Here is a 27,785-nt window from a genome sequence, read left to right as displayed (position 1 = left end):
GCAAACAAGCTAAAAGGGATAACCTCAAACAAAGAGGAGGGAGAAGTACAGACAAAAGACAATACACTGTTCACCATAGGATGGGGAGTACACCAACGGTAGTAGAGATGGAGATACTAGGGTGCAAACTCTCAAATACTATTGTGGATGGAGGTTCTAGTGTAAATGTCTTATCAGAAGAAACATGGAAGGAAATAGGGAAACCTACACTCTGGCCCCCAACATTTCGACTAGTGGGAGTAGACCAACATGGAATCAAGAGTATAGGAAAGCTGATGGGACAAAAAGTCATAGTTGGTACGCAACAAATTTTTATTGATTTTGTGGTTATCACCCTAGAGAAGAAAGGATACAATGCTCTATTAGGAAGGGGATGGTTGGTTGTAGTAAAAACTACCCATAATTGGAAATGAAACACTCTATCTATTGAGTCGGAAGGAAGAAACTACATCATAGACCTTAAGGATCAGTCAGTAAGTCAGGACTTGGCATCAGACTTTGAAGGAGAAGACTATGGAGGGATGGAACCAGATGAGGAAGTAGTACTTAGATTAGGGGAATGCTCAGAAGACGACACAAGTTCCCTTAATGGATTATGTCACTGGCAAATGGGAGACTATGAAGTTTTCCATGCGGAATGTAATATGCTAGAAGTACAAGAATCTGAGTTGGAGGAACAATATTTGGAAGGGTACAGGGAGTATAAGGAAGGGATGGCAACCATCAACAAAACACCTGCACACATTTTTGAACAAAAGGTGGAATATGAAGAGGCAAAGCTCCAGGCATTGAACCTCAGAGAAGGAGATCAACCCAAGGAAATATGGATAGGAGATGATTGCGTCCTAATATTGAAAGCAACAACCCTTAGAATCTTCTTGGAGTATAAGGACATTTTTGCTTGGATTTACAAAGACTTGAAGGGAGTACCTCCGAAACCTTGTGTCCATTGGATTCCATTAGTACCGGGAGCAAGACCAGTATGGAAAAGGCCTTATAGAATGAATAAAAACTATGTAGAAACGGTCGGGGAAGAAATCACAAAGATGTTAGAAGCAAGGATAATATTTAAAGTACAAACGAGTGAATGGGTATCTCCTATAGTCATATCACTCGAGAAGGATGGTGCTCAAATTCAGATGTGTAGATTTCAGATGTTTGAACATGATAACAATAAAATACTCATTTCCCATTCCGTTTACTGATAGCATTTTGGAGGAGGTAGCCGGTCATGAGATGTATTCTTTCATGGACGGATTTTCAGGATACAATCAGATTAGCATTGCGGAAGAAGATAAGCTAAAAACAACATTTGTGGTTGAAGACGGGGTATATGCCTATAATAGGATGCCTTTCGAGCTGTGCAATGCACCAACCACGTTCTAGAGGATTATACTGCATATCTTCAATGGAATGTCTGTGGGGAATTTCAAAGCATTCTTAGATGACTGGTCGGTTTACAGTGGGTAGGAGCAACACCTCAAAATTCTTGGAGAATGCATGGAGAAATGTTGAAGAGCAAGATTAGCTCTCAATCCAAAAAAATGCAGGTTCATGGTTCCACATGGGAGATTGCTTGAGCATATTATGTGCAAAGAAGGATTGAAGACAGATCTTGATAAGATCAAGGTGATTTTGGAAATGGAAGTGTCGTCCAATGTAACAGGTATCAAGTCATTTATGGGTCATGTAGGATATTGTAGAAGATTTATAAAAGGATTTGCTGAAGTGTCAATGCCACTAGAAAGATTAACTAGGAAAGGCGAGCGGTTTGGGTGGAAGGAAGAGTAGGAAGACACTTTCTAAGAACTAAAGAAAAGATTAATTGGGGCCCCTATCCTCAATAATCCCGACTGGGACAAAGAATTCCATGTCCATGTGGACGCCTCCAATTATGCAATAGGTGCCGCTTTGGCACAAACAGGGAAAGGAAGGGTTGGATCATCCTGTATATTTTGCAAATAGGCTCCTATCTAAAGCAAAGTGTAACTACAATACCATAGAGCGGGAAGCATTAGTTATGGTGTATGCAATGCAGAAATTTAGACATTACTTACTAGCTACACCCTTTACATTTTTTGTTGACCACCAAGCACTAATGTACTTAGTAAATAAATTGGTGATTCAAGGGAGAGTAAGTAGATGGCTAATTCCACTACAAGAATTTACATTTAAAATTATAGTGAGGCTGGGAAAATCTCATGTGATTGGTGATCAGTTGTCAAGGATCAAATCAGGGGAAGCTTTGGGTAGTGGGGTGTGTGAGGATTTTCCAGATGCACACTTATTTCAAATTTCAGTGTTACCTCAATGGTACGAAAAAATTGGACACTACTTATCAACAACAACCTTTCCAAAGGAAATGCCTACGACAGAAAGGAGAAAAATTGCCTTAAAAAGTAGCACATTCCAGCTAATTGAAGGGTTATTGTACAAAATGGGACCAGACGAAATACTGAGGAGATGTGTAATGGAGGAAGAAATTCCAAGGGTTCTAAGTGAGGCCCATGAAGGACTGGCGGGAGGTCACATGGGACCAGATACTACGGCGAGGAAATGATTTCTTTATTAATACCAAAAGTCAACATGAGTATAGTGACGATATTCCAGATATTTATAGAAGGGTCGGTTGGTTAGAAACCAACTAACATATTTCCTCACCGCCTAACTACCCAGCCCGACTAGCTTTAACAAGTACTAAACATAATAGTTACTTTATTCAAACTACAATAACACTTTGGAGATTGAGAAGAATCGAGTTTTGGGGAGATTCACCCTATTGAGAAATCATTTGAACCCCAAAGTGGATATGCTGTAGAAGGAGCTTTAGACTTTGGAAACCAAAACAAAATCATATGAATCATTTACTGTTATGAATCTTAATGGAGCTAAGATAGTAGCATATGCTATTTGTGCTATTATTCACGTGGCAAAGTCAATAAAGAAGTCATGGGATGTAGAATATGAGACTATAAGGAGGAACTTTTTAGATCTCATGAGGTATGTGGACTAAGGAATTTTTAGCACTACAATTTTGATTTGTACATATGTGACTCACCTTTGCCATTGATGTCAAAGGGGGAGTGATAGATAGTAAATTTAACTTGTAATTTTTTTTTATTGGTAATAAGTTTTATTTTATTAATAGTAAAATTAACCATGAAAGGCTTGGCCTGGTCCAAGGGTAGTAACAACTAGAGTACTACCATTCCTGAAAGAAACATTGAGAGCCATAACCCAAACATTAAACACATGAAATCATAAAATGGGTAAGAACCCAAAAATCCTAGGCCTTGCCTCATGATTTAGCATAGGAACAAAGGATCCTATCAAAAGCAACATCGTTTGGCTTCCTCACTTTTTTCTTTTGAACTATTTGCCACGCTTCTTCCTTCCGATCAGCAAAGGTGTCCCAGTCCACAGATTTATTATCTGAAAGATGCTCAATCTCTTCTACCTCTAACACCTTGTATTGATGTTGATCCTTCTTCACACTTGTGGCTTTTGGTGCTTTTCCTCCCATTGAATTTCCTTTTTCTTTTCCTTAAGGAGTACCTACACTCATACTTGGCTGCAACTCTCTATCTACCCCACCAACATAAACGACTTGCTATGTGTAGTTGATTGTGCCTCATGCATGGCTTCCCCTATCGACTGAAATTGCTCCCCCATCACACTCTGCGAGAAACTCTTTTGTTTCTCCTCTTGTTTCTCAACAATATAATGTTGCTCCTCAACATTTTTCCACCATGAAGCCACCTTTTGTGATTTCACTTTATCACATTTTGAAGCTAAATGACCGGTTTGAAAGCAATTTCTACATCTAAAGGAGATGCCTTCATAGTCTAATGACTCTACCCAACAACCTTTAGAGGTTTTGATTTTGACCTCTACCAGAAGTCCATTTGTTGTATCCATTTCTACTAAGATCCAAGCGAAAGTGGAATGGTTTAGATTTGAGGATTTCTCATCTATCATCAAAAAATTTCCAATCGAATCTCCAATAACTTCAAGACAAGATTCAAACCAAAGATGAAGAGGAAAGTTTGGAAGCCTTACCCAAATAGGAATTTTATCAAACACTTCAGAAACTGGATTGAAATTAGGGTGCCAAGGTTTCAGAATTAGCATAAATTTCTCTTCCCAACACTAAATCTAGTCACCCAATTTCATTTTTCCAATTAAATCTCCAATAGCTTCAAGACAAGATTCAAACCAAAGATGAAGTGGAAAGTTTGGAAGCCTTACCCAAATAGGAATTTTATCAAACACTTTAGAAACTGGATTCAAATTAGGGTGCCAAGGTTTCAGAATTAGCACGAATTTCTCTTCCCAACACTAAATCTAGTCACCCAATTTCATATTTATGTCTTGAATCTTTTCAAAGACAAGAATGACAAATCCTTTTGTTGTAGGGTATATCTGAATCCCACTAGAAAGAATTAGCTTCCAATTAACAAAGATCCAAGAATGCAGTTGTTGTAAAGTTGGAAAAAAAACCTCTAAAGCGAGCGATTAAGCTCGTTTTTGGAAAAAAAACGACAAGGTTTTGTGCTACCTCTTCATCTGTCGCATCATTCAGATCCATTGAAAACTCCTTAGAGGATATAGGCAAAGGCATTATACCTAAAAAGCCAATATGTTATTGGAATCTCGACTTTTTTTTGTCGTTTAAGGTTGGGCCTGAGCGCTGGCTGTGTTCCTCTGTGTCGCATTATTGCTAGGTTAGGCTTCTCCACCTCCATCTAGCACTGGTTCGCTGCCCTTGCCGCCCGTTGGCATTTGACATCCACCAACAACCACATCTGTCAATTGATCAGAAACCCCAACCCCACTTGATCGACTTGTGCATTGACATTCAAACCCCTCCCTGTCTACAGGCCTAAATAAGCACTCATTGCACCTCCCAAAGAGCTACCCGTAGTTTTGGAAGCCGAGTGGCCCATTTGCACCTGCCTCACTGTCCTCAACACATCATCCCTCACCACAACACTTTTTCCAGACGAATCTCCATTTTCATAAGCCACAACATTCTACTTCAAACGGTGTAGCAAGCCCTTATTCAAAGATGGTCCATTGCTTCTCCATCGATTCACTGACACTATCTAAAACCTAGGCGAGGGAACTGGGCACCCTTGGGTTGAGGGAGGGAAACCCTAGGCCCTGCACCCATAACCCTTCTACCATTCCGAAACTCCATTAGTGCTCAAAAATATTTAACTTAATAATTTGATTTGGAGTAGGATTCGCCAATAGCCTAAGTCACAGGATTCGCTGAGTTTCATCCATGAAGCTCAAATTTTAGCAAATTTTTACCTTTTTTGAACTTCATCCGAATTTTATGATATTTTATATAATATTGTTATTTATAATAATATTATATTATTTTAAAATAATATAATATTATTTAGTTTAATTACTTAGTAATGTCAAACTATATTTGACAATTTTGTGGATATATTACTTATATTTAAAAATAAATAAATTTATATATGTCAAACTGAATATCGAATTTTTGCTCTTGCCAAATTTCATCTGAATTTTATGATCAACAAACTCGAATTCGAATTCAAACCTTGTGACATAGCTAGTAGCTATCAAAACCCACAAAGTACACAACCATGACATGAATCGGATAAAGAAAATAACATTGAAAAAGTATCGTGATAGTAATGGTGTATGAGTTATTTTTCTGGAGTACTTTTAAGGCACTCAACATGAAGGAAACATTTATCATTGTCCATAAGCTCATACAGTGTTCCATGCTTGGCAGGATTGAAGATGCCACTTGTGTAATGTCCCCATTTTTGCCAACATCAGAGTTTGAGAGATTAGTCTATTATTGTGATCCTCATAGGCTAATTATTGTGGATAGAGGGTCTTCTAAGGCAATGGCTTGACTTGGGAGGGTCTTATCTGCTCCAGTATTCGGTAAGTTACAGGTTGGTCTTCGTTTGGCTTAGATTGGACTTTGTTTGGGCTTAGTTTTGTGTACTTACTATTTGTGGTAAGTCGGGTGTTGATTGAGATGGAACCCTTCTATTTTTGAAAAGTGCATTTGGTCACATGGAGAAATAATAGGTGAGACTCCTATTTGAGACGACATATTTAAATGATGAGTATTTTGGGATTTATTATATTTTAGTGGCCAAATTATTATTAAATCATTAAATGGCTTATTATAAAGTTATAATTTAACTTTATAATATCACTTAAGTTGGGTTGAGTCATCATTGGAAGGGGCCATATATAAGCCTAAGTCAAGTATTAAATATAAAAGTGCAAGGAGTTACTATATTTAAAATATGAAGCCTCCTAAGTTAAAAGTGCCTTCATGAAGCCATGTGCCAGAAAAGATTATATAGTAAAATAATTTAATGGAGTGTTGGTGAAGCCAAGTGTATTATAAAAGGTGGCTTCGTGAAGCAAATAGATCATCCAATTGTCTATTTGATATTATTTGTCTTTGAAGGGATTTCTGAAATTACAAGTTATCAACTCCATTGCTGAAGTATAATGGTTTTGATATGAGATTGTGACTTCTCTTACTGTGATTTCTGTGGCTGAGAAGTGAAATTATTTGTGTTATCTGCTGCTGAAGTATAGTAGATTAAAATATTCTGATTTTGGCTGAAGGATTATCTCTAACTTCTGGGTTGATTAATCGGTGCTGAAGTATACTGATTTGGTGTTTACTTACTGCAATTATTATCAAAGGGTTTGTTGATTAGAACGCCTCACATTCAGCCTTCATTACTGTTGCTACTGTGGCTTGAAAGTGAATTGAAGATTGCTGCAAATTGACGTATATTATCTGCACAACATCATATTGCTGGGCAGCGTTGACAGTTGATATTTGGGACTGTCTAAATTCAGCTTATGATCTCTTATAGGCTGATTTGTATTTCTACCTTGGGCTGCATTTTATGGTTCTTACTCTTGGTGTGGACTTTACCTTATCTCAGCCACAACAAATCCAATGCCAAGGTCAATCCAGGTTCTCTATTTAATAAGTCAGATTGCATGCCAACTGTTTGTAAAAATGTCTATTGGCTGTAGATGCACATTTAACATGTAAAAATCATATTTATGCATTCAAATGGTTAAAAAGGATTGCATTTGTGTTCCAATTCTTTACCTAGATTTTTTAGTAATCAATTGCAAGCATTTAAACTTAATTTGAATCATTTCAAGCTAGCAAATACAATCTGAAAATAAAAGACGACGAGATAGAGGGCTCATGCAAAGTGTTTGACAAAATGTCAAACATCTAAAAAGTGAGGAGAATTCAGTGTTTGTGGAGTTGGAACCGATTTGGGTTCTTAGAGCTTGTTTTGCTCTTCTTCAATTTTACGAAGGGATAAATATTGAGGGCTGTAGATGCTAGTCTTGAGCCTTTCTGCAGTGTAACAGAGAACTAAATGCCCAAGCCAACTATTCTCTTATGAATAACTAAGTGTTGACCATATCATAAAGTTGGTGTGAGACCATAAAATCAGTTTTAGCAAAACTAAAGCTTTGAAACAAGTTAATCAGTTACTTTTATGTGGTAATTTCAAGCCACATGAGAAAGACTAATGTGATATAATTGGTAAATATAATTTCATATTTGAAGGTGGTCTGCTAGCAGTTAATCTTGGAAGCATACATAATTGCTCTCTATTAATCATTTCTTAGTGCTGGCTTAGCTGGGATAAGAGTTATTATACAGGCACCCATTAATTTTTATGTTAATAATAAATTTCTAATAGGTGGTTACCACCTAGCCTGAGCCCATACCATTAAAAGTTGTAAGTCAGTAGTTTTCTGAAAGTTTACAGGGCTGAAACTCTCTGGCTGGCCCTGCCAAAAAGCAAGCACTCTCGGGTGAGAAGCTAGAATCCAAAATGTTCTCTTAAAATGAAGATATAAATAATAAAAATTGACCCTTCAACATAGTCATGGAGGGACCGAGACTTAATTAATTCTGTTACTCCATTTTCCACTTTTGTAATTAAAGACTATGTAATGCTTTTTGGTCAACTCATTTATCTATTAGCATGCAACTGAGAGAATATTTCCTTACAAGTGTTCTGTTTGAGCTTTTGAAATCTGCTACACTACTTGATGGGTTTCAAAAATATGACATTTCCTTTAGATGGAATGCTTTCAAACCATAGCAAATTTGATGCCTTGAAGAACATTCTGGTAGACAAAATAAAAATTTATACCAGGCAGAAATGTCCAATTTAGCACTTTGCAGCGAAGTTTGTGTAGTTTTTTATACTGGAAAGTCCTAGAATGAGTACATATTAAGAGCATGTTTAGAAAAATATGATTTGACGGTTCCAAGTCTTGAGATTTTCGAGTTATTTTGTTTTATTGATGCTGAATCATTATGTAAACATATCCACTGCTGTTTCATTTGTTTCAATCTTAAAGTTTTTTTTTCTATTGTTGATCATTTTCCACTCATGGAACAATGTTTATAACAACTTATTATTTATTTGTAGGTCTTTCAATAGAACTGGATAAAGGTATTGATTTTGATCAAAGTTCTAGTAGTGGGCACATGGAAGATGAAAGGACATGTGATCCAAATGATGCAGATTATGGTCATATCCGAAATTCATTTGATCTCTCCGAGCACAATATTTATGAGATGGATGTAAAACATATTGGTTCCTCCAGATCTCCAAACATAGTTGGAATATATATTGGTCCTTCTGCAGAATATGTTATAGCTGTTCTTGCAGTTCTACAAAGTGGGGGTGCTTTCCTTCCTATAGATCCTTCATTGCCAAAGGAGAGAGTATTGGCTATGATTTGTGATTCAGAGGTTAATCTTATCATCAGTTGTCGCCATGCATCAAGCTTAAATGACCATGATAATCTTGAAATGAAATGGTTTTTAGAAGGTAGCAGATGTTCATTTTTGTGCTTATCATATGGATATTTTAAGGGTTCTGCAGGGAAGTCTAATTGTAAGGTCCACATAACTTGGCCTTGCCAAAATCAAGAACAGAGATTATATTGTTATTTGATGTACACTTCTGGGTCAACGGGAAAGCCTAGAGGTGTATGTGGTACAGAGAAAGGTATAATTATTTCTCATCTAGAACTACATATGAAGCTTCAACATTGGGTCTTCAGTAGTGTAGTTAATTGTTATGAACATGCAAACTTGTTCAAAAGCTTATTATCATCTTCTGTTTCATCATGTTCCATTTCTAAGCTTTTACGCATTAATATATCTATATTTTTAATTTTTAATTTTACATATTCTACACTTTTGTTATTATGAGCAAAATATATCATTTATAATACTCTTAACTTCTCAAGGTTTTTATAAGGGGACTCACTCACCTCATATATCACAAATAGGTTCCACCATTGCTTGAGTTATTATTCTAATATCTGTTTATTGGGCTTTTGTCTTTGTAAAGAAGATTTATTATTAATTTATTATTTTATAATTTCTCAAGTTTTCTTGTTATAAGCCAGACATATCATTTAATATTTCTATAACTCAAAGTTTTTAAAAGGGGACTCACTCACTTCATCTATCATAAATAGGTTCAACCATTGCTTGAGTGATTGTTTAATATTTATTTATTGGGCTTTTGTCTTTGTAAAGAAGGCTTAATTCATTAATTCTCATTGAGAAGGATAAAATTGTTGTTGGTAAATTCTATATTGTAGCCGACGGGTAGAATTGTATCCGAAAGGGCATGTGACGGTTGAGTGAAGGGGTGACTCAACCGTCAAATGACCTTTCAGATACAATTCTACCCATCAACTACAACATAGAATTTACCGACAACAAAAATCAATAAGAAAAGCCAAAACTTGGTTCTTTTTAACTTCGTTTAGCTCTAAATATTTCAAGTTTTCTTCCTAAAAGCTTAACTTTGTTTTACTTAATGTACGTTGTTGAGGCCAAAATGAGAAATTAAACAAGTTTATGGTACTAAAATTTCACTGCTCAAACTATTTACTTCATGCACATTTTGTGAGGTTATATTGGAAATTAAACAAATCTTCTAGTGGCAAAGAAATTAGGAGTTTATGTTTCAGATTTTTTTTGTAGGTCACATGTTTAGTTCATGTCCATATGAGACAAAAGTACACAAAAAAGGAGGCAAAATTGAATTATTTTTATGGACAGTTTCCTTGTAAACATGGAGATGAAAGGCACAAATACACATTGGTTTGAGTACATCATTCTGCTAACTACTTTTCAATATCATTATATCAGCTCTTTCAATTATAAACTTTCTGGTGCAAACAAAAATTGTGTTCAAGCCTTCAACATGCAAAATACAAAATACATCACTATAACATATTCTCTCCGAGACAAGAAATTCTATTAGAATAATATTTCTGTAATATCCTGTTTATTATAATTTAACTATTAATATTGTAACCCTTGTATATATTAGGTTCTTTCTAATAATGATTTGTCCGTTATTAGAATGTTTCTAAATCTAACAGCTGTTTTCTAATAGGAACATTGTCTTTGTAAACTTAGAACTATAAATGAATGTCTTGTTCATTCATTGATTTGTTCAAATATTTTACCAAATACCTGTGTAATATGGTATCAAAGCTAAGTGAGTTTTTTTCCAAAAAACTAATAATTTCTTTGGAAAATAGTACATTTTTTAAATTTTCAAAATTTTAACTGGTGCCTTAATTTTTGATCTGCAACTCAAGGGCATTATCTGTTCGCATTCGGGATTTTGTTCGGTCGTTTTTTCATCGATTGAGATTTCTAAGATTCACGACCTAGAAGAGACACATTTTGTGTTTGTTCTTCTATTTATGGCTCATAAGAATTAATAAAGGGTATTACATCTGAAAGGTTGCGACTCTTCTAAAGGGGCAGCAATAATGAAATTTTGTGACTCTTTCGAAGGGCAACTATGATAAAGGGCTGTGACTCTTTTAAAGGGTGGTAATTATGAAAGGTAGTGACTCTTCCAAAGGGAAACAATAATGAAGTTGTGTGCCTCTTTAAAGGAGTAGTGATTGTAAAAAGGTTGTGACAATTACAAGAGTAAATGTGATGAAGATGTGCAACTCTTCTCCACCTTGGAAGATATAAAGGAAGAATCTTTCTTTTGCAGGACAAGAAAGGCAGAGATATTTGGGAAATAATATATTACTCTCAAAGACAACAATGAAAAGTGGTGACCTAATTCTAATGAAAGGCGATGACCTTTTCAATAAAGGAGATTCCATTCCAAGACAAAAAAGGAGGGCAACAATAAAAGATTATTAATCAATTTTGAGAGCAAATGAAAAGTAAACAGTGATCCTGAAAGGGGACATCACACACATGAAGTTTGTACATGAAAGTTTTGTATATGGAGGGGAAAACATTTCCCATATATCAAATATAAGCTTTTATGAGACTAAACAATCTTCAAATGGAGGTTTGACCATAATGGATCCAAGAGTTCAAAAATCTAGACACAGATGGAGAAGACATTTGAAGTTAGGATGCATTTGCGTGTGTTGGATAAATAAGCACCTGCGGGGTTGATTCCATACCAGCAGTTTCTGACCCCAATGGAAAATGAAGAAAACACTTGACTCGTCCACTTCAATTTTGTCCAGGAGTCCTTCAACTGAACAAGGGAATGTTCTAACAAGAACAATTGTGTAGAGAGGAGGATATTAAGATAGTATCTTATGCTTTCTATAATAGTCAACTACTTGTCTGTAGTCCGTCTTTCAGTCTAGATAGGAATGTTTCCTATCCCGTCTCTTTTTTCTTCAGTCCAGATAGGAATGTTTCCTATCCTGTCTCTAGTTTTGTTTCTAATTCCGTCTTCAGTCTACGTTGTTTCTTTTAGAAACGTCCTTGTAATTCTTTATAAGGAACACATTTGTTCCTCTGTTAATCAATCAATCCTCCGGAAATCCGTTAATCTGCCAACTCTTCTTGAATCTTGTAACATGGTATCAGAGCTATTACTTAAATTTTTTCGAAAAAATTTATAATTTCTTCGTGAAATTATTTGTTTAAATTTTTTCAAAATTATTTCTGTTGAATTTCTCTAAAACCCGCTTAGGGTTTTCGGCCTAGAGAAATTCTCGAACTCGGGTCTGCCTGTGTTTGTTCAGCACACTCTAGCCCCATTCGTCCATGCACATCGATCCTTGAAGAAAAATTTGCCATTTTTTATCAAGAAATCTTAAGTTTTTTCAAGCTTTTTTCAGCTAGGGCCGTTTTTTTTCGAAACCCTAATTTTTGGGGTTGAAAAAATATTTTGTTTGCAGATTCTTGGTGGGTTTTTCGAGAACTCAACTGGGTTTTCGTCCGTTTGTTCTGGGTGCCTTGATTTTTGAGCCAGCAGATCCAGAAAACGATAGCAAATTCCTTCTGGGTTTTTCGAGCTCTCTTTTGGGTCATTCTCTGATTCTTTTGGGTCTTTCGTATTTTTGCCTCGAAGAACGTGCCTTTACAGATTTTCACAGTTTTTCATTGAAAAACGTGCCATGGCATCTCTGACAAATATTCTACTTGAACATAATTCCAAATTCAATGGTCGCAATTTTTCGCCTTCTGAATTTGTTTCCGTTTTTCTGGGTTTGTTGATTTTCTCCTCAAAAATCATTTCAAGTTGTCTGTAATACGCAAGGTTGTGTGAGATTCTGGGTTTTACCATTTTTTCCACAAAAACGAAGTTTTGTAAATGCAACCTATTTTGAGTCATAGCACTCTTCTGGCAAAGCTTCTTGGTTTCAACATTCTGTAGATCTAGGGAGGGTCTCAATTATCCCAGAATGTTCCGACATTCATATGTTGACCATTAAGGGAGGGTATTAAGATAATATCTTATACTTTCTATAATAGTCAACTACTTGTTTGTAGTCCGTCTTTCAGTCTAGATAGGAATGTTTCCTATCCCGTCTCTTTTTTCTTCAGTCCAGATAGGAATGTTTCCTATCCTGTCTCTAGTTTTGTTTCTAATTCCGTCTTCAGTCTACGTTGTTTCTTTTAGAAACAACGTCCTTGTAATTCTTTATAAGGAACACATTTGTTCCTTTGTTAATCAATCAATCATCCGGAAATCCGTTAATCTGCCAAATCTTCTTGAATCTTGTAACAGAGGAGACTTCTGTTTTACTCATCTACTGGATCAGAAAGGAGGATGATTTAAAATATTGTATTTCCAAGAAGTAGAAAGCTGAACTGAAAGGGCTTGACAGATGATGACACATGTACTTGTCTGTTTGAGCAATTTACTTTTGCAGAAGAGTAATTGCCTATGCCCACGAGCTTATTCACCCCTTAGAGGGTTTCCTCAGAATAAAAATCTATTGTTTGTGTCAGCTCTTCATTTCTTTGTGAACAACTCTTGAATTGTTCCCAATATCATTGTCATTTGGATGTCCAAGTAGAACAGTAATTTATTTTCTTGATTCCCTATTTGTTAGTAGTTATGGTAGAAATTGCAGTGCAATTGCCAACTTGCATTAAGCTGAATAATTAACACTTTGGAGGTAAAGTCAAGCATTCTCGATAGTGCCACTTGAAGTTGAAGAGTAAACAAAATGTCTGGGCTAAATTTTTTTTGTAGTACTCATAAGATTTCCTGCTTTTTGGTATTTATAATAGTGATTTTTATAGGGTCTGAAAGACGGATTTTCATAAATAAGATTTCATTGTTATAAGGAAACCTGTTAGCATTGATTCTGTTTTGAAAGTGGTCCAAAAAATAAACATTGGCTATTGTAACTTGATCTTGGGATGACATGTATACCATTCAGCATACCAATTGATTGGTTCAATAACTTGTGCAATTAGCAAAATCTTCTTTCACTTATGGCATCTGAGCTGGAAGCGCAGACTTGTAATGCCGATCATGTTTCCAACTTTATAAAAATGGTTTGTTATTCATAAGGTATGATTGCCCTCTCATCATTAAATAAAGCACAAAACCTCTAGGTTGATACGATGGGCTATAGGGAAATGTTATATTGCATTATCAAGCAGCCAGTTATTAATAGCAAGAAATAATAGAGAAAAAGATTCAAATATTTAATACATGTAATGATCAATCAATTTCCATTGAGAATTCAAAGACTATTACTGCAGGAAGCCCCAAAAAGAAATCCATTCACTGTAATGTCCCCCCTATTGGAACTTTACTCAATCTGCCCTAAGATTCTCCTTTTTAGGGTTTGAATAATGCTTGGAAATGGGATTCATTACTTTAGTATCCTAATGTAGGTCCTACAACCAGGTTAGTATCCCAAGATAAATAAACATATAAGCCAATATTGTACAAACTATAATTCAAATTGAATATTGTAGTATCCAAAATCTACATATGGGATTCCTTTGAAGTTCTACACCAGTTTGTAGATCATACAAGGCCCCTTTAGCCATTCCACCCAGCCTAGCTGCATGATATGACAACCTTCAGCCAGCCTCTCAGCCCCACTGGGGTGTCTCTATTGGCATGGCTTCCTAGCAAGTTGCATCCTTCATATGTACTATACCTCCCCTCTAAAATGAGATGGCCCAATGAATGAGTATCTTCATATGTGTCATAATTTATAGAGGCAAAGATGATAACATAGATTATATCATGTAATATGCAGGTCCAGCAGCAAGGTGGATTATTATATCTTCAATCAGGTGCAAGTCCAATGAATATTATACAACTCATTACACACTATACATCATACCACCAATTTGGAAAAGTAGTTTAATACATGTGCTTTCTGAAACTGTATTCTTATCAGATTTACTGCTGAGTAATCCCCATGCCTTCCTCCTTGTACAATGTGACTTACTTCCTTCTATATCCTTGTCTTGCTCAAGGGACACATCCTTACATATGCTGGTTCACCATTCATAACAATTTAATCTTATTTATTTTCTGTTTTATGTAGTGTATAATTCTCTTCTGGTTGCTGGTTCAGACTTGTTTCAAATCTCTCCAAAGGTCGTTGCTGAGGCAACAAGATTACAGACAACTATCAGATCTTTAGTAACGACTCTTGACCATTAAAGGGATATAGCTTGGAACCCATTGGAATTAGTTATTTTCAAACACTAACTGAATTGATAGTTTTTAAATGCTTCAAAGTAATCAGCTGCCACTGCTGCCCATTGCCTTAAATGGAAATGGCATAGATCTGCTAGCTTTGGTGGTGATATGGCATTGATGAAAGGTAATATGAACTACTCCCTTAGTTTTTCTCCCTCCTAGTTTGATTCTGTAATATCCCCTTTCTGATATAAGACTTACAAGTCAATCTACAGTTTTAACTATTATAAGTCTAAATTGAGGATTTAAACTTATAATAAGAGAAAGCTAGTGATTGCAAGTGTGATATCTAGGACTGCATATATACAGGATGAGCAATTGTGTTATGAAGATCAGCGAATAAGTATCAAGGCAGCACTATCAATGGCATATACAAAGTAGGCAATGAACAAAGAAACACAGGATTGAAAATAAGAGACGATTACACATGGAAGGATAATGATCTAAGGTCAGCGACAATATTATAACTTTTGTAAGGCATTGATGCATAAAGTTTATGATAAACAGCTGCTGGACATTGAAAGATAGAGGATAAGCATGGACAATAATATTCATAACCCTGAATGCTTTGTCCCCAACAAGTGGTCATTGCAAGTCATATCTTCTTAGTGTAAAGTACAAATGTGAATCTGTGTCAAAAAGTCCCAGCAATAATATCTTGTGTTTGAATTGTGTTCAAATCTGCTTCGGCAAATTGCTGGTAGATGGTGTTCTTCTGCTGTCAAATCTTCTAAGTGTGAATAATAGTTTTGCTCTCAGTAAGTCTAGATTGCCATTTGTAAGCATGCTTAGAAGTGGGGATTAATTGTAACAGCCAAAACATGGTGATTAACAACCATATTGCAGTGACTTCATCAATAAACTAATACAATGGACAGCAACTCTAAAAAAGTGATTTGGTATTAATTTGTTAATGGGAAAGTAATTCATTGCTAAAAAGGTGCAATTATTAAGATATGCACTTTGCCTATCCAAAAGGTGCAATTGTTTAGAAGTCAATTGTTTAAAATAAGCAAACAGAATATATACCAAAGAATGCAGCGATTTCAATATAAAATGAACAGTAATTAACAGCAATTACCATTGAGTTAGTTGTGGCTATATTTTACATGGTAGCACTCGGTGAGCAATATTTGTTAACAATAAATAATGAAAATTTAAAGGGAACACATCCTCTCAAAAGTAATAACAATAAAGAGACATTGATTTACATAGAGATAACGACAAATATCTTAAAAGATTAATATCAATAGACAAAATCCTTTACAAAGAGGTGTGATTTGCGTTGGTAATTGATAATTATTTCTCAAAAGATATGAGTAGATTTAAAATTCGTGACTATTTGGTATGAACGGAGATGTCTCTAAATAGTAAGAACATATAAGAAGGTGGATTAGATGTGAAAAGGGAAAAAACATGTGGCAATAGATTTAAAGAGCCGAATTGTCAAGTGGAGCATATCAAACTTTGAAGAGAAGAGAATATCATATAGACAGTGATGTATAGACAATGCAGATTTGTAAGAAATATATATGATCAAGACAAATTTATGTTATGTCTAGATGAAAAGTTTCCGGCAGCCCTACCTCTCTATTTTTACGCTTCGCCTGACTGGCCCATAGTGTGAATATACATAAATTCAAGATAGACTTGCATGAAGAAATCATAAATGGACTGTTATAATTTGATAGAAGGAAGAATTGTAAAGTCTAGAAGCAATAAGGGATCGAGAGAGGGTTTGTTCCCTCTTCCAAATTGGAGAATATCAGACCAGATCAAATCAAGGGCAATCTTAGTGATTGACAAACAACAATCCAAGTCATGCTTATTAAAGGGCATTCTGGGTGTGCGTCAAACAAAGATCCAAGTCATGCTTGGTGGAGGGAATTCTTAGTGACTGTCAAATATGCAACTTTAAAAATTGGAATTGATTGTGTTAGCAATACACACACTTAAATAGAGTTTTACCAACGCTATAAAAAGTGTGAACTAAAAAGAAAAGTTGTAATTACAATGTCTAAATAGTAAAAATAGAACAAATTAAGAAAGCTAAAAATAAAGCCTAATGACCATTAACTAAGGCCCTAGAATAGCGAGCATACTTTGTTGTCACACACTAATATGCCAGCCGTGAAGAGATTTGAGCCCCTACACCATGGCCACATTTCCCCATTCTAAATTGATGCTTTGAGTACTTCGTCTTCATGCCCAGTGAAGATCAATACACCATATAGCATTCCCACTCACCCATGCCATTCAGCTCCACACAAAACTAAATTGTAAAAAATAAAACAAGGAATGACCTACGGAAAACAATAAAACCATTTCTCAATGGCTTTGTCACATAAGCCTAATAAACGAATACCGACAAATTAGGATTTTAGTTTTTGTTACAAGGTAGCTTTGCCTTCCGATTTGAGGAAAGGTATATCCTTGCACATTGTGCTGTTTTGTGTTATGAAAGTGACAAATTAAAACATTAACAAGTGGAATTTGTAATAAAAAGTGCAGTGCATACTATCTTTTGTCAAAGTACTCTTGCAGGGATGGCTTTGCTGACTTTTTCTGAGAGGTGTCCTCTGCCCCTATTTCTGGATAATAACACTGGTAATTTCTGCAATTCATTGACTGGTTTCATGTTAAACTAAAATTAGGATTTTAGTTTTTCTTACAAGGGAGCTTTCCCTTCTATTTTGAAGAAAGGCATATCCTTACACACTGCTGTTTTGTTTGTGAAAGTGACAATTCAAAATGTTACGAGTGGAAACGTAATAAAAAGTGCACCGATTACCATCTTTTGCAAAAGTACTTTCACAATGATGGCACTTTTATGAGAGATATCCACTGGCCCTATTTCTGGATAATCCCAACTGCTAATAATAAAACAAATTGGTATTTAATCAATTCATTGGTCTATTTCAGTGTAAAATTAAGTATAGATGGCTCCATAGGGGTTTAATATGGCTTCTCAGATTAATTTGGCCCATTGGAACGGTTTCCTTTATGATCATTATTGAATGAAAACTCACTTGCCAGTTGAACTGTAAAATGAATTCTGCAGAAAATCTTTAATAACAATTAATAAGAGATTGATTGATTCTCTTTGATAATCCCCATTTTGATTTATACATTATATATTCACTAAATACTATGGTTGATTGTGAAGATCTCCCTTAAGGTCTATATAGTTTCAGAGGGACTTAATTATGGTTTCTCAGATTGATCTTGGTCATGAAATTGGGGTTTGAAAGTTAAGAGGTTATTTGCAAATCCTGATTCGCTTCTTCTTCACAAATTGTTTCTTCACGTAGATGGAATCTTTGCTGCAAGGTTAAAACAGGTCATAACAACATGTGTTGGATGCCGATAGAAAGTAGAGCTACCTCAGTATATAACCTTTTTCTGATATTGAAGCTTCCCATGGAGATGTGTATGGGAAGGTTTTAAGAATGAAAATCATTTTGGTTTAAGACCTATGCTATAAAATTGAAGTGATTCAGGAGGTGTATCTCAGAAATAAGGTTCAGATTGATCATTGATGTAAGGCAAGGAATTGTCGGGTCTTTTATATGCATAATGAACAGCCATTTTTTTTTTTCCCCATGTGTATGAGCCTCATAGCTGTGTCTATTCCTTTGCAATTTGCATATTGCATTTTGGTTTTCAAATTAATTTTTATGCAGTTTTGGTTGGCCTTTTAATTTTTTCCCCCTTGGGATGGATCTATGATAGAGAATCAAACTACTGTCATAATTGCAGGTCTTCTTAACCGTTTTTTGTGGATGGAGACACTATATCCATTTGTGGATGATGATATTTCATGCTTCAAGACTGCAATATGCTTTATTGATCACTTGTTCGAGATAATTGGGCCACTTCTTTCTTCTACAACTTTGGTTATACCTTCTTTTGATATGTTGAGAGAAAATCCTCTATCGATTTTCAATATTTTGAAGGTGAGACTTGATCCAATTATGTGAAAACATGCTATATTGAAATTACTAGTACAATATCAAATATTACGGAGAAATTTAAAAGATGTTTCAATTCTCGCTTTTCCTATCTCATAGAAAAAAATAACTATCTTAATGTTTCCTTTTGTGATAAACATACAAACATAAGCTTTAAATGACTATAAAGCAATTGAGAATAATGTTTTGCATTCCAAATCTATGTTATGCTGAGTAGAATATGAATGTTGACTAGATTGTTTTTGAAAAGATTAGTGATGGTTATGCCGATTGTCTTATGGCATGAAACAGCTTGATGGAGCCCAAAATTATAAGTGATCCATTAGTAGACTTTTTCCTATCCTTTACACAAATCATGTCTTGTCTATTAATTATTCACATTTGTACAGTTTTGGGCTTCTCAAAGTATCACAAGGACACTGAATTTGTGCAAGCAAGAACATGTTGATAGCAGGTTCAAATGATGCTGATAACTGGCCAGATTAAGTTGACTCAACATGAAAAGTATAATGCTCTCAAATCAATCCATTAGTAGCCTGTGCACTCAATACCTTGGCATCATAAAAGTACTTCTTTGTTATATTTTCACCAGATGCTAATACCAGCTATCTAAGCAGCAAAGTCAAAAACTCTTTTAAGAGATGTACATTCAGGTTGACAATCTTGTAAAGGTTGAGACTGCAATTCATGGGGATCATTGAGGTAAATATAAACAAGGCTGTAGCCTTCAATGCTCGGGAATGTTTGTTGAAGAAACTTGCTATACATTCCAGCATATTTGGTGGCGTGACAATAGATCTGGGCCCTATCATAATTCTGCTAATTAGAACAAATTTTGAGAGATGATAACACGTGTTGGAGATGAAATATCTGATATTTTCATAGGGAAAAATCTCAACAGCTCTTCATGAAAGAAATCAGAGGTTTTCACGTGTGTAGTTTCCCCAATGTCGTGGAGTAGTCCCAAGCACAATGCCTCAAAAGATATAAATACTCATCTCTGTATCCAAATGCACTCATCAAATACAGATGGACAGAGTAACTGGTATAAAATGAATTATGGCATTGTCTGAGGAGAAATAGATGAAAATACTTTATGCCGGAGAGGTAGTTGACTCTCGTGGAAGATTACTGGACTTCAACCCCCGCAAATCCTTATTTGAAAATACTTCCTTTGACAGGGTAAGGCAGCATCTTCATTTAGTTTCCAAAGGAGCCTCCATTCCTAATAAATATAATGGATGCTTGAAATGAGCATAGTGGAGTTTGCACAGCCAGCAGATGTTTTCACCCAGCATTCCAAACTTCAAGCCGATCATATCAGATATTTGCGGACATCTTATGGAAGGTTGATTCAAAATACTTTGCAGGTGTTCAATTTTTGTAAAAGGCATGCACTACATGGGAATATAATTCATGGAGAAGTTACATATCGAGAGCCCTGCTTCAAATGAAAGTATAGATGAATATTTGAACACTAATATTGCTTGAATATTACTCGGTGGATAGATTGAAATTTCACAAAAGACGGCAATCAGTAAAAGCCCTAGCAGCTTCATAAGTGTCAATCCCACTAAGACAGGGATGCCGTCAAGAATATGTTATTATCTTAACAAAGCCCTGTCACCCTGTGTGCAAGCGTATGAATCAAGAATACAAAATACAATGGATGATATAAATGATTATGAAATAGAGAAGGAAACACGAGTAAAAATCTATAGATGATTGTCATGACGAAGTACATGCTCCGTCAATAATTGAGATGATGAGTCATCATGAAGTTTGATATATGCAATGGATGAGGAGCAGTAGCAGGTTTATATACACCCGTGAAAGGAATCAGAATGGAGAAAGCCCTAGATTTTTGATAAGAAAGATAACTGTACAAATTCCCCGTGAAGACAAATAAATTCTCCAAATTATACTTTGTTGTTCGAAAGTTTTAGGAGCGAGATGTGAGAAGGTAGAAGTTCCACGTCACAACGAAAATCCACGTGACCATAGAAGGCAATGACTTATATAGCGCTCGAGTCAAACAAGTATTGTGAAGTAATATCAATATAATGAAATATTCAGAGGGCTTAAACTAAAGTAAAAAATATTAACAAGAAAAATTAAAACTCATGTTTTAAGTCGAATAAGTTACTTAAAACTGAAAGGGTGCAATTATGTAAAGAAAATGAGTTATTTGTTTTCAAGGAGATATGATCTTTTCATTTTGAAAAGTCATACCTATTAGTAGATATATAAATATAGATTGAATTTCAACAAGATAGAGACAATATTCGAGCATTCACATCCATATTCTCAGGAGAAAGTATTTTATATTATTACTTGTACGAAGGGATAAGGAGTTTAATATGACTTTGTAATATAAATTCTATTATTTTATTTTTATAATAAAATAAAATGTCTTTTGTTTATTTTTAAATGGCATGGAGATTTAAACTGCAAATGAATCCTCCTTTGTAATTATTTTTTGGAATTCTGTATACAATTTAAATGTCAGATAAGTGGACATGGTCATTAAGCATTTTAAATTCGGTCATCACCGATATTGTGAAATATTAAATTGTTTTCGTATTTGTGTCCAGTTTGTCTCCCTACCAGAGGAGTTAAAATTCAATTTGGACTAATTTAAGATTGCATAATATTTGGTTTGTCGCATGTTGATTATTTAATTGTTGGCAATAAAGTGTGTAAAACATTATAAAGTTGTACGTGAGAATTCATTGAAGTTGACTCTATTGCTCGGATGAGCAGAGGCACTGGTCTTTTTATTATTGAAGTCAGAAAATCTGTAACTTCCTTCCTACAAGCATCAAATTCATTATTAACAAACATTATACAAAACATCCAACCAACACTCAGCATTTAGTCTTAGTTTCATTGAGTTCAAGGACCTTGCCAGCCGGAGAACTCCAAAGTTTAAATTCGCTTTCGAAAAGCTCTGAACCAAGTGATCAGGTTTGAGGAGAAGGTCTACCCGCCTAGGTGTAGTGAAGGCTGAAGTGCAGGGGAATCAAGGTGATTCTCGTTCGTTGGCTAGGACTGATTGCGGAATCCTATCGGAAAAGTGGCAAGCTCTTGGATTTCCAATCTGCGGAATTGCGAACCAACACAATTTACCCCCCTTTTTTGCAATATAGAAACGTATCCATAACGCCTCGACACTTTTTGATCACCAAGATCTAGGAATGGGCTAGGTGAGAGTGTATAGTGCTTAAATTAGGCATCATCTACAATATAACAAGAAGATGAATGGTGCAAGCCGTCTAGAATATGTGTGTTGCTAAGCTGGCCTAATCAACACTTCTTCGATGGACTATAGGAATACAATGCAAGCTATTGACCTAAATTTTTGTGCTTCACTTGGGGTAAAATGGCTGATCATGCTAGCTTGTTGAATGCCACAATAGGCTGTATGATAGTGCTATAGTAACTGGAAGTATGACAACCAATGCTGCAATCTGAAATGCATGTAATGATCAGACCCTTTGGCAGCCCTTTTTTATTTGCCCCTAGACAAGCTTTTATTGCTTTTTTGGGGATGGCACAAAAGTGAACTTTCACTCGGAAGTATGAGTGAATACTCTATGTTGCAATGGTTACACTACCAAAGATGGCCCCGACCACTAGACATTCACTTAATCATTATGGTATAATGCCAAAGTGGTGAAGTTTAATCAATTTTAAAAGGGTTCTCCTATACAATTGAAGTAGAACTTGGATAATGAACCTAAAATGGTAAAGAAAACTTAAAGAGTCAAGATGTTGATTTTTTTGAAAGAAAGCTCAACATTATTATCCCTTAATATGCATACAAAGTTTGAAAAAGGTATTTAAAACTTAAAAATATTAAAAAAAAAGGTTGAAAATTGTTGAAAAAGATATTCACTTACCTTTGAATGCAAAATCTTATTTCTCCAACAATTTCTAAGCCTTTGGTGAGTGTCTCACTCCTCTCTGGTTTTCCCCTTAAAAGAAAAATTTAGCAACCTTCACACCAAGCTAAATGGTGAAAAGTGCATGAAGGATGAATGCAATGAGAAAAGATGAGCAAAGAAGAAGTGTATTGGTCTGAATTAGGGTTGGTAGTAATCTTTTATAGTTGGAAAAATTGTTTTATGGCATGTGGGGACCATCTCTTGGTGCCCACAACTGTGGGTTTCCTTGATTGCAGCCAAGTTTGACAAGGGTGTGGCCCAGGCATATGTGTTCTTGGGTCACACCCAAGTTGAGCTTGGGGTGAATTAGACCCATAACCATGACCTGAACTACACCCTAACCTACACTTGCTCCAAAATACCTTGGTATCATAGGACTAGGATTTGATATAAGTCTAGGAGATTTGTAGCTCCATTTGCTCATAATATTGTATTGTTGGACTCTTGCACAAATGTTATCGGAAAATTTTCAGCATAACCTAATATTGCAAATTCTCCACCAAATCCTTTACAAACTACTCTCCATAATTGCAAATCTGAGGCACCATTGGAACGAATTCTAGAAAGTAAATGTTGACTCTCCCATTCTCACTACCTTGCACTCCAACATAATGGTAGGCCTTATAACATAAGATGCTCTCTCATCTAAAAGTGCAAGCTGGCAACAAGAAGTAACCACTAATTGGTCTCCAAATATTCATGCAACATTGAATTTGAGAAGATGCAACAAAACATTGATGCCTTTGGAGGGAAGCAGACTTTGGATCCTTCCACCTTTGCTTAGTGGACCTTTGGTGAGAAGAAGCTTACCTTGGACTCAGTGGAGGTTGAGGGGAAAGCCAGGTAAATAATTGAGAAGAAGTTGGATTTAATGTCTCACAGAGTGGACAATACCGAGGAGACCCTCAAGAAACTTATGAAACATAGTCTTAAGGTTGTGAATTCTTCTCCAGAGAACATGAGGACTCTTGTTGCCAGGGTGGAGTCCAACTACATTGACAGGGCTACTATAAATGTGGAGCAAGAAAAGGATGTGTCACTTTTGAAGTTTAAGGTACTGGAAGCACACTAGGGCCAACATGAAGGAAAAGTTTGTCTGTCTGTCCCCAAACATTGAAGACCTTAAGAAGGTGGCTCAAAGGATGAGCCATATGGAGAAGGAGGTGGCTTCTACCCCTAACAACCTTTAAGGTTTTTTTTTTGTCTTCTGTGTCTTTTCAGTTCTAGTAGTTGTTCTCAGTGTTGCTAGCTTCTTGCTGATTTTTTGGTTTTGTTTGGTGGCTGGCCTTTTGTTTCTACTGGCATGTGGTTCTTGGGGTATTTGAATGTTCAATCTTTTGATCTGATATCTTTTAAAGGGTTTCGAGGTCTCTTCAAAATCTGTTTTTGCTTCAATCAAAAACATTGAACTTGGTTTGTCAAAATGAATGGGATTGAAATAGCATGATGGATGACTTCATGGACTCACCACAAGGAGAGGGATACCATGGTGCCTTAAAGATTGATAGACCTTGGTGTTGTCGACCGTTGTTTGGGGTTAGTATCTATGCTAGAATAAGTTGCATGGGTTGTTGGGAATCAACCGTGTTGGATCACTTATGTGTTGGCAACTCGTGGAAGTGAGTTTGCAGCCAAGGTAATGGACAATTAAGTTATTTTAGCCAAGCATTTTCAGAATGCAGTGATTGTTCTTTTGTGAGAGCGTTAAATTTTTTAAAATTCATACTTGAATAACTGCAACATTGAGCTTTTTTAGACCATTTAGTCTCTTGACAAGGTTAGCTTTTGGTTTTAGATGAAGGGGATGAATGTTGCACTAGAAGTAACCACTAATTTGTGTCTAAATATCTATTCAACACTGAACTTTGTCAGTTGCATAAGCAATAGGTATAAAAAGAAGAGAAGCGATAGTCAATTCTAGATCAGTCACCATTTCAAGTATATCGTTTGGGTTAGAATTCATACACATCGATTCAAAGCTTCATTAGTGATTACTGTTAAGGTTGTAGCTTCAGTTGAATTGAATTGACCTAGAGATAAATCTTGTATGGTTATTGGTAAATCATCATTGATTAAAAATACTCTTATATCTACTTATATATTTATATTATAATATATATAATATTATAATATATAATATAATATTATATATAGATATAGTTATATATATTATTGTTAATATGTTATTTAAAGATGATTAACCATAGAGACATGTCTCCTCTCATATTTATAAGTCATTCAAATCTGCATTTAGAACACATCAATACAATGGCATTGTTATCACATTTGCAGAAAACTATCTTATATATCTCAACATGGTATTAGAGCCAACTGCAAATGTAACAAAGAAAAATACAGAGCACGACCCAAATCTCTACTGTAGAACATATTCGATCCTTTTAAAAATGTCATTCTTTATCATTATTAATACATAAGAGATATTGGAGAGCGATGAAATAATCTTTGCCATTAAAGTTGCAGCACTTGCGCGTAATGTTGTTGAGAGAAAGGAGGTCACTTTCCTTAACTACGGTCTACAATCGTCAATCGTGTAAGATAAGAAATTAGATGAGCCTAAAGCGACCTTCAACACCTTATGATAGTACTTCTACAATCTTCATTTGAACATGGCATATAAGAAGCCTCTCTTTGTGCGGAGCTCCATATTTCTTCACATGAATGACAATATTATTGAGAAGAATGGACTAAGTTGTAGTTGGAGACAAGTTTGAATTTGATTGCATCAGATGAAATTATTGTTCTTTCACCATGTTCAATTCTGATAAACTGTGTAATTGTGATCGCTTATTGTCTTGTGATTGGTGATATTGTACTGTGTGGAGATACATAGTGACCGTCTTGTTTGAGATCTGATGGCATGGTTTGGGAATTGATGGGCATTGCTATGCAACCACATTTTTTGTTGCAATATTCACAGTGTGCTATGCTGCATGAACAAATGGAAGGTCATTGTGTGTAGGGCTCCTTTTGACTACGTCATTATATTTGTGGAAGAACAACAAAATATAATATATGGACATGCGAAAAAAGTGGACAGCAAGTGTGAAACGAAACTCTTCATTGGCATACCTCCCTACCCATGCTATGATGGGAATTACAGAATAGTCTTGGATATCCATCAAGATAAAAATAGCAAACAATAATAACATTGTCCTCAATCCATCATGGGAACAGATGATAGACAGGTTTGAAAAGTTTCAAAGTCCTTAGCAATGTATGTCCATTTTGAGCGCAAATCCTCAAAACATGGAACCCTACTCAAATGTAATAGTTTGTGAAGTGAATTCGGAAATAATACAAAAACCCCTTCCAATCGCCAAATGCACTCTAGGACCAAATATTGTAATGCTTAGGGCGGGAAAAATATTTGGAAGATCTTGAAACATCTTCAGAGTGGGAAAATCAGTATGCTAGAGAATTTATTTTATAATTTTGGATGGGGGCCCAAACGCGCTCATAGGGCAATATTAACTATCGGAGATAGAAGGATTACCAGCCAAATTGGATAGTTCATAGTTGTAAATTACAAACTCATCGCAAATACCTCTTGCAACTTGAAATATGGTGATTTCATTTATCTTCATATCCAGTGACCAAGTGGAGACAATTAAGACATTTAGCTTTTAACTAGCACAAGAAAGAATTTCACTCAATCAAAGTTCAATCTCAATTGATTCTTTGTATTCACTTTTCTTTCAAAATGACGTTGCACAATCAAAGTTTTGCTTGCACAATTTCTCCAGAGCTCTCTTGCATACAATAAAATTTAGTTTTTACAATAAGAGAACTCTCCTTTACATAGGCAAATGAGTTGAGAAAAAGATGGAGGAAAAATAGGAGAAACTCAACCAATTTTGACCTAGTCTAACTGAAAGAGAAATTATTGTATTACATGTAATTACACAATTTCATGCAATACATCCTCTTTGATCTACAAACATAAAAACAAAATAACAATCTTAACTACTTTTCTTTAGTGCCTTGAATTTGATGATGATATCACGCACTGTGGGAAGATCAGAAATCTCCATTGTCTTTGATATGTCTTCTATTCTTACTGCATTGGCATATGCTGATATCACAATCTTGGAATTTTTTGACAGAGAATCTTGTAAGTGCTTTGCTAAATATTTATACAAAGCAAACTTGTTCATTGTATGAGAACCAAATCTTCAGACTCTAAATCAGCATTGATCCTAATTGTATATTTTGAACTTATCCCTTCAACTGCATTCAAATTACAATGTTCATCAAGAATTTGGCATCCCATTTGTTCCAAGTCACATGTGATCCCAACTTACATTGCTTGACAATCTTATAAATTAGCATGTAACTTGGTTACGAGCTTTCTTAGTGTCTCTTCCTTGTAACTCATGAGTCCATGGCATTTTTAGAACATTTCACAAGAGTGCAGAACATCACACATCACCATAGCATCTAGATCAGATTTAGCGGTCTCATCCCAATCATATTAGCCTTTTGAGAAAAACATGTAGTCAAATCATGTATCATTTCTTCAAAATTTTTGATACGTCCAAGAACTCTGGTCGTATTTGCAATGGCTTGTACTCCTTTAGAAATGACTTCTCCCATCCAAGACTTCGCAATGTCTACTATCCTTCTCTCCTCAGGTGTCTGACAACAACTACATGTTGTGAGGATTGTCGTTGAATAACCTCATTTAAGCGAGCAACCTCTTGAATAAGGTGGTTTTTCTTTTCTCATAATTCATGATTGCTCTTTGACACATTAGTAAGTGTGTCTTGAGCATCTTGTAAGCAACCTAGTCATGACTG

At 35.4% G+C, this 27,785-nt stretch overlaps 1 protein-coding gene across 3 annotated transcripts in view; it reads left to right on the top strand.

Moving 5' to 3' along the window:
* Positions 1–27,785, top strand: part of LOC149552253 (AMP-dependent synthetase and ligase family protein) — a 329,479-nt gene that overhangs the window by 23,339 nt on the left and 278,355 nt on the right. For all 3 annotated transcript variants that reach the window (XR_016352887.1, XM_089787778.1, XM_089787779.1), the window contains exons 2-3: positions 8,493–9,077; positions 18,810–19,006. Coding sequence is in view for 2 of the 3 variants with exons in the window: in XM_089787778.1 (XP_089643904.1) it covers positions 8,493–9,077; positions 18,810–19,006 (782 nt within the window). In the remaining variant the exon portion in view is untranslated. The remainder of the gene's footprint in view (positions 1–8,492; positions 9,078–18,809; positions 19,007–27,785) is intronic.

Source organism: Cupressus sempervirens, chromosome 6, assembly GCF_028749045.1.
Source record: "Cupressus sempervirens isolate cs-2001-9-10 chromosome 6, ASM2874904v1, whole genome shotgun sequence".
Classification (NCBI taxonomy): Eukaryota; Viridiplantae; Streptophyta; class Pinopsida; order Cupressales; family Cupressaceae; genus Cupressus; species Cupressus sempervirens.
Note: the sequence above shows the minus strand (reverse complement) of the source record. Positions and strands in the feature narration are given on the sequence as shown.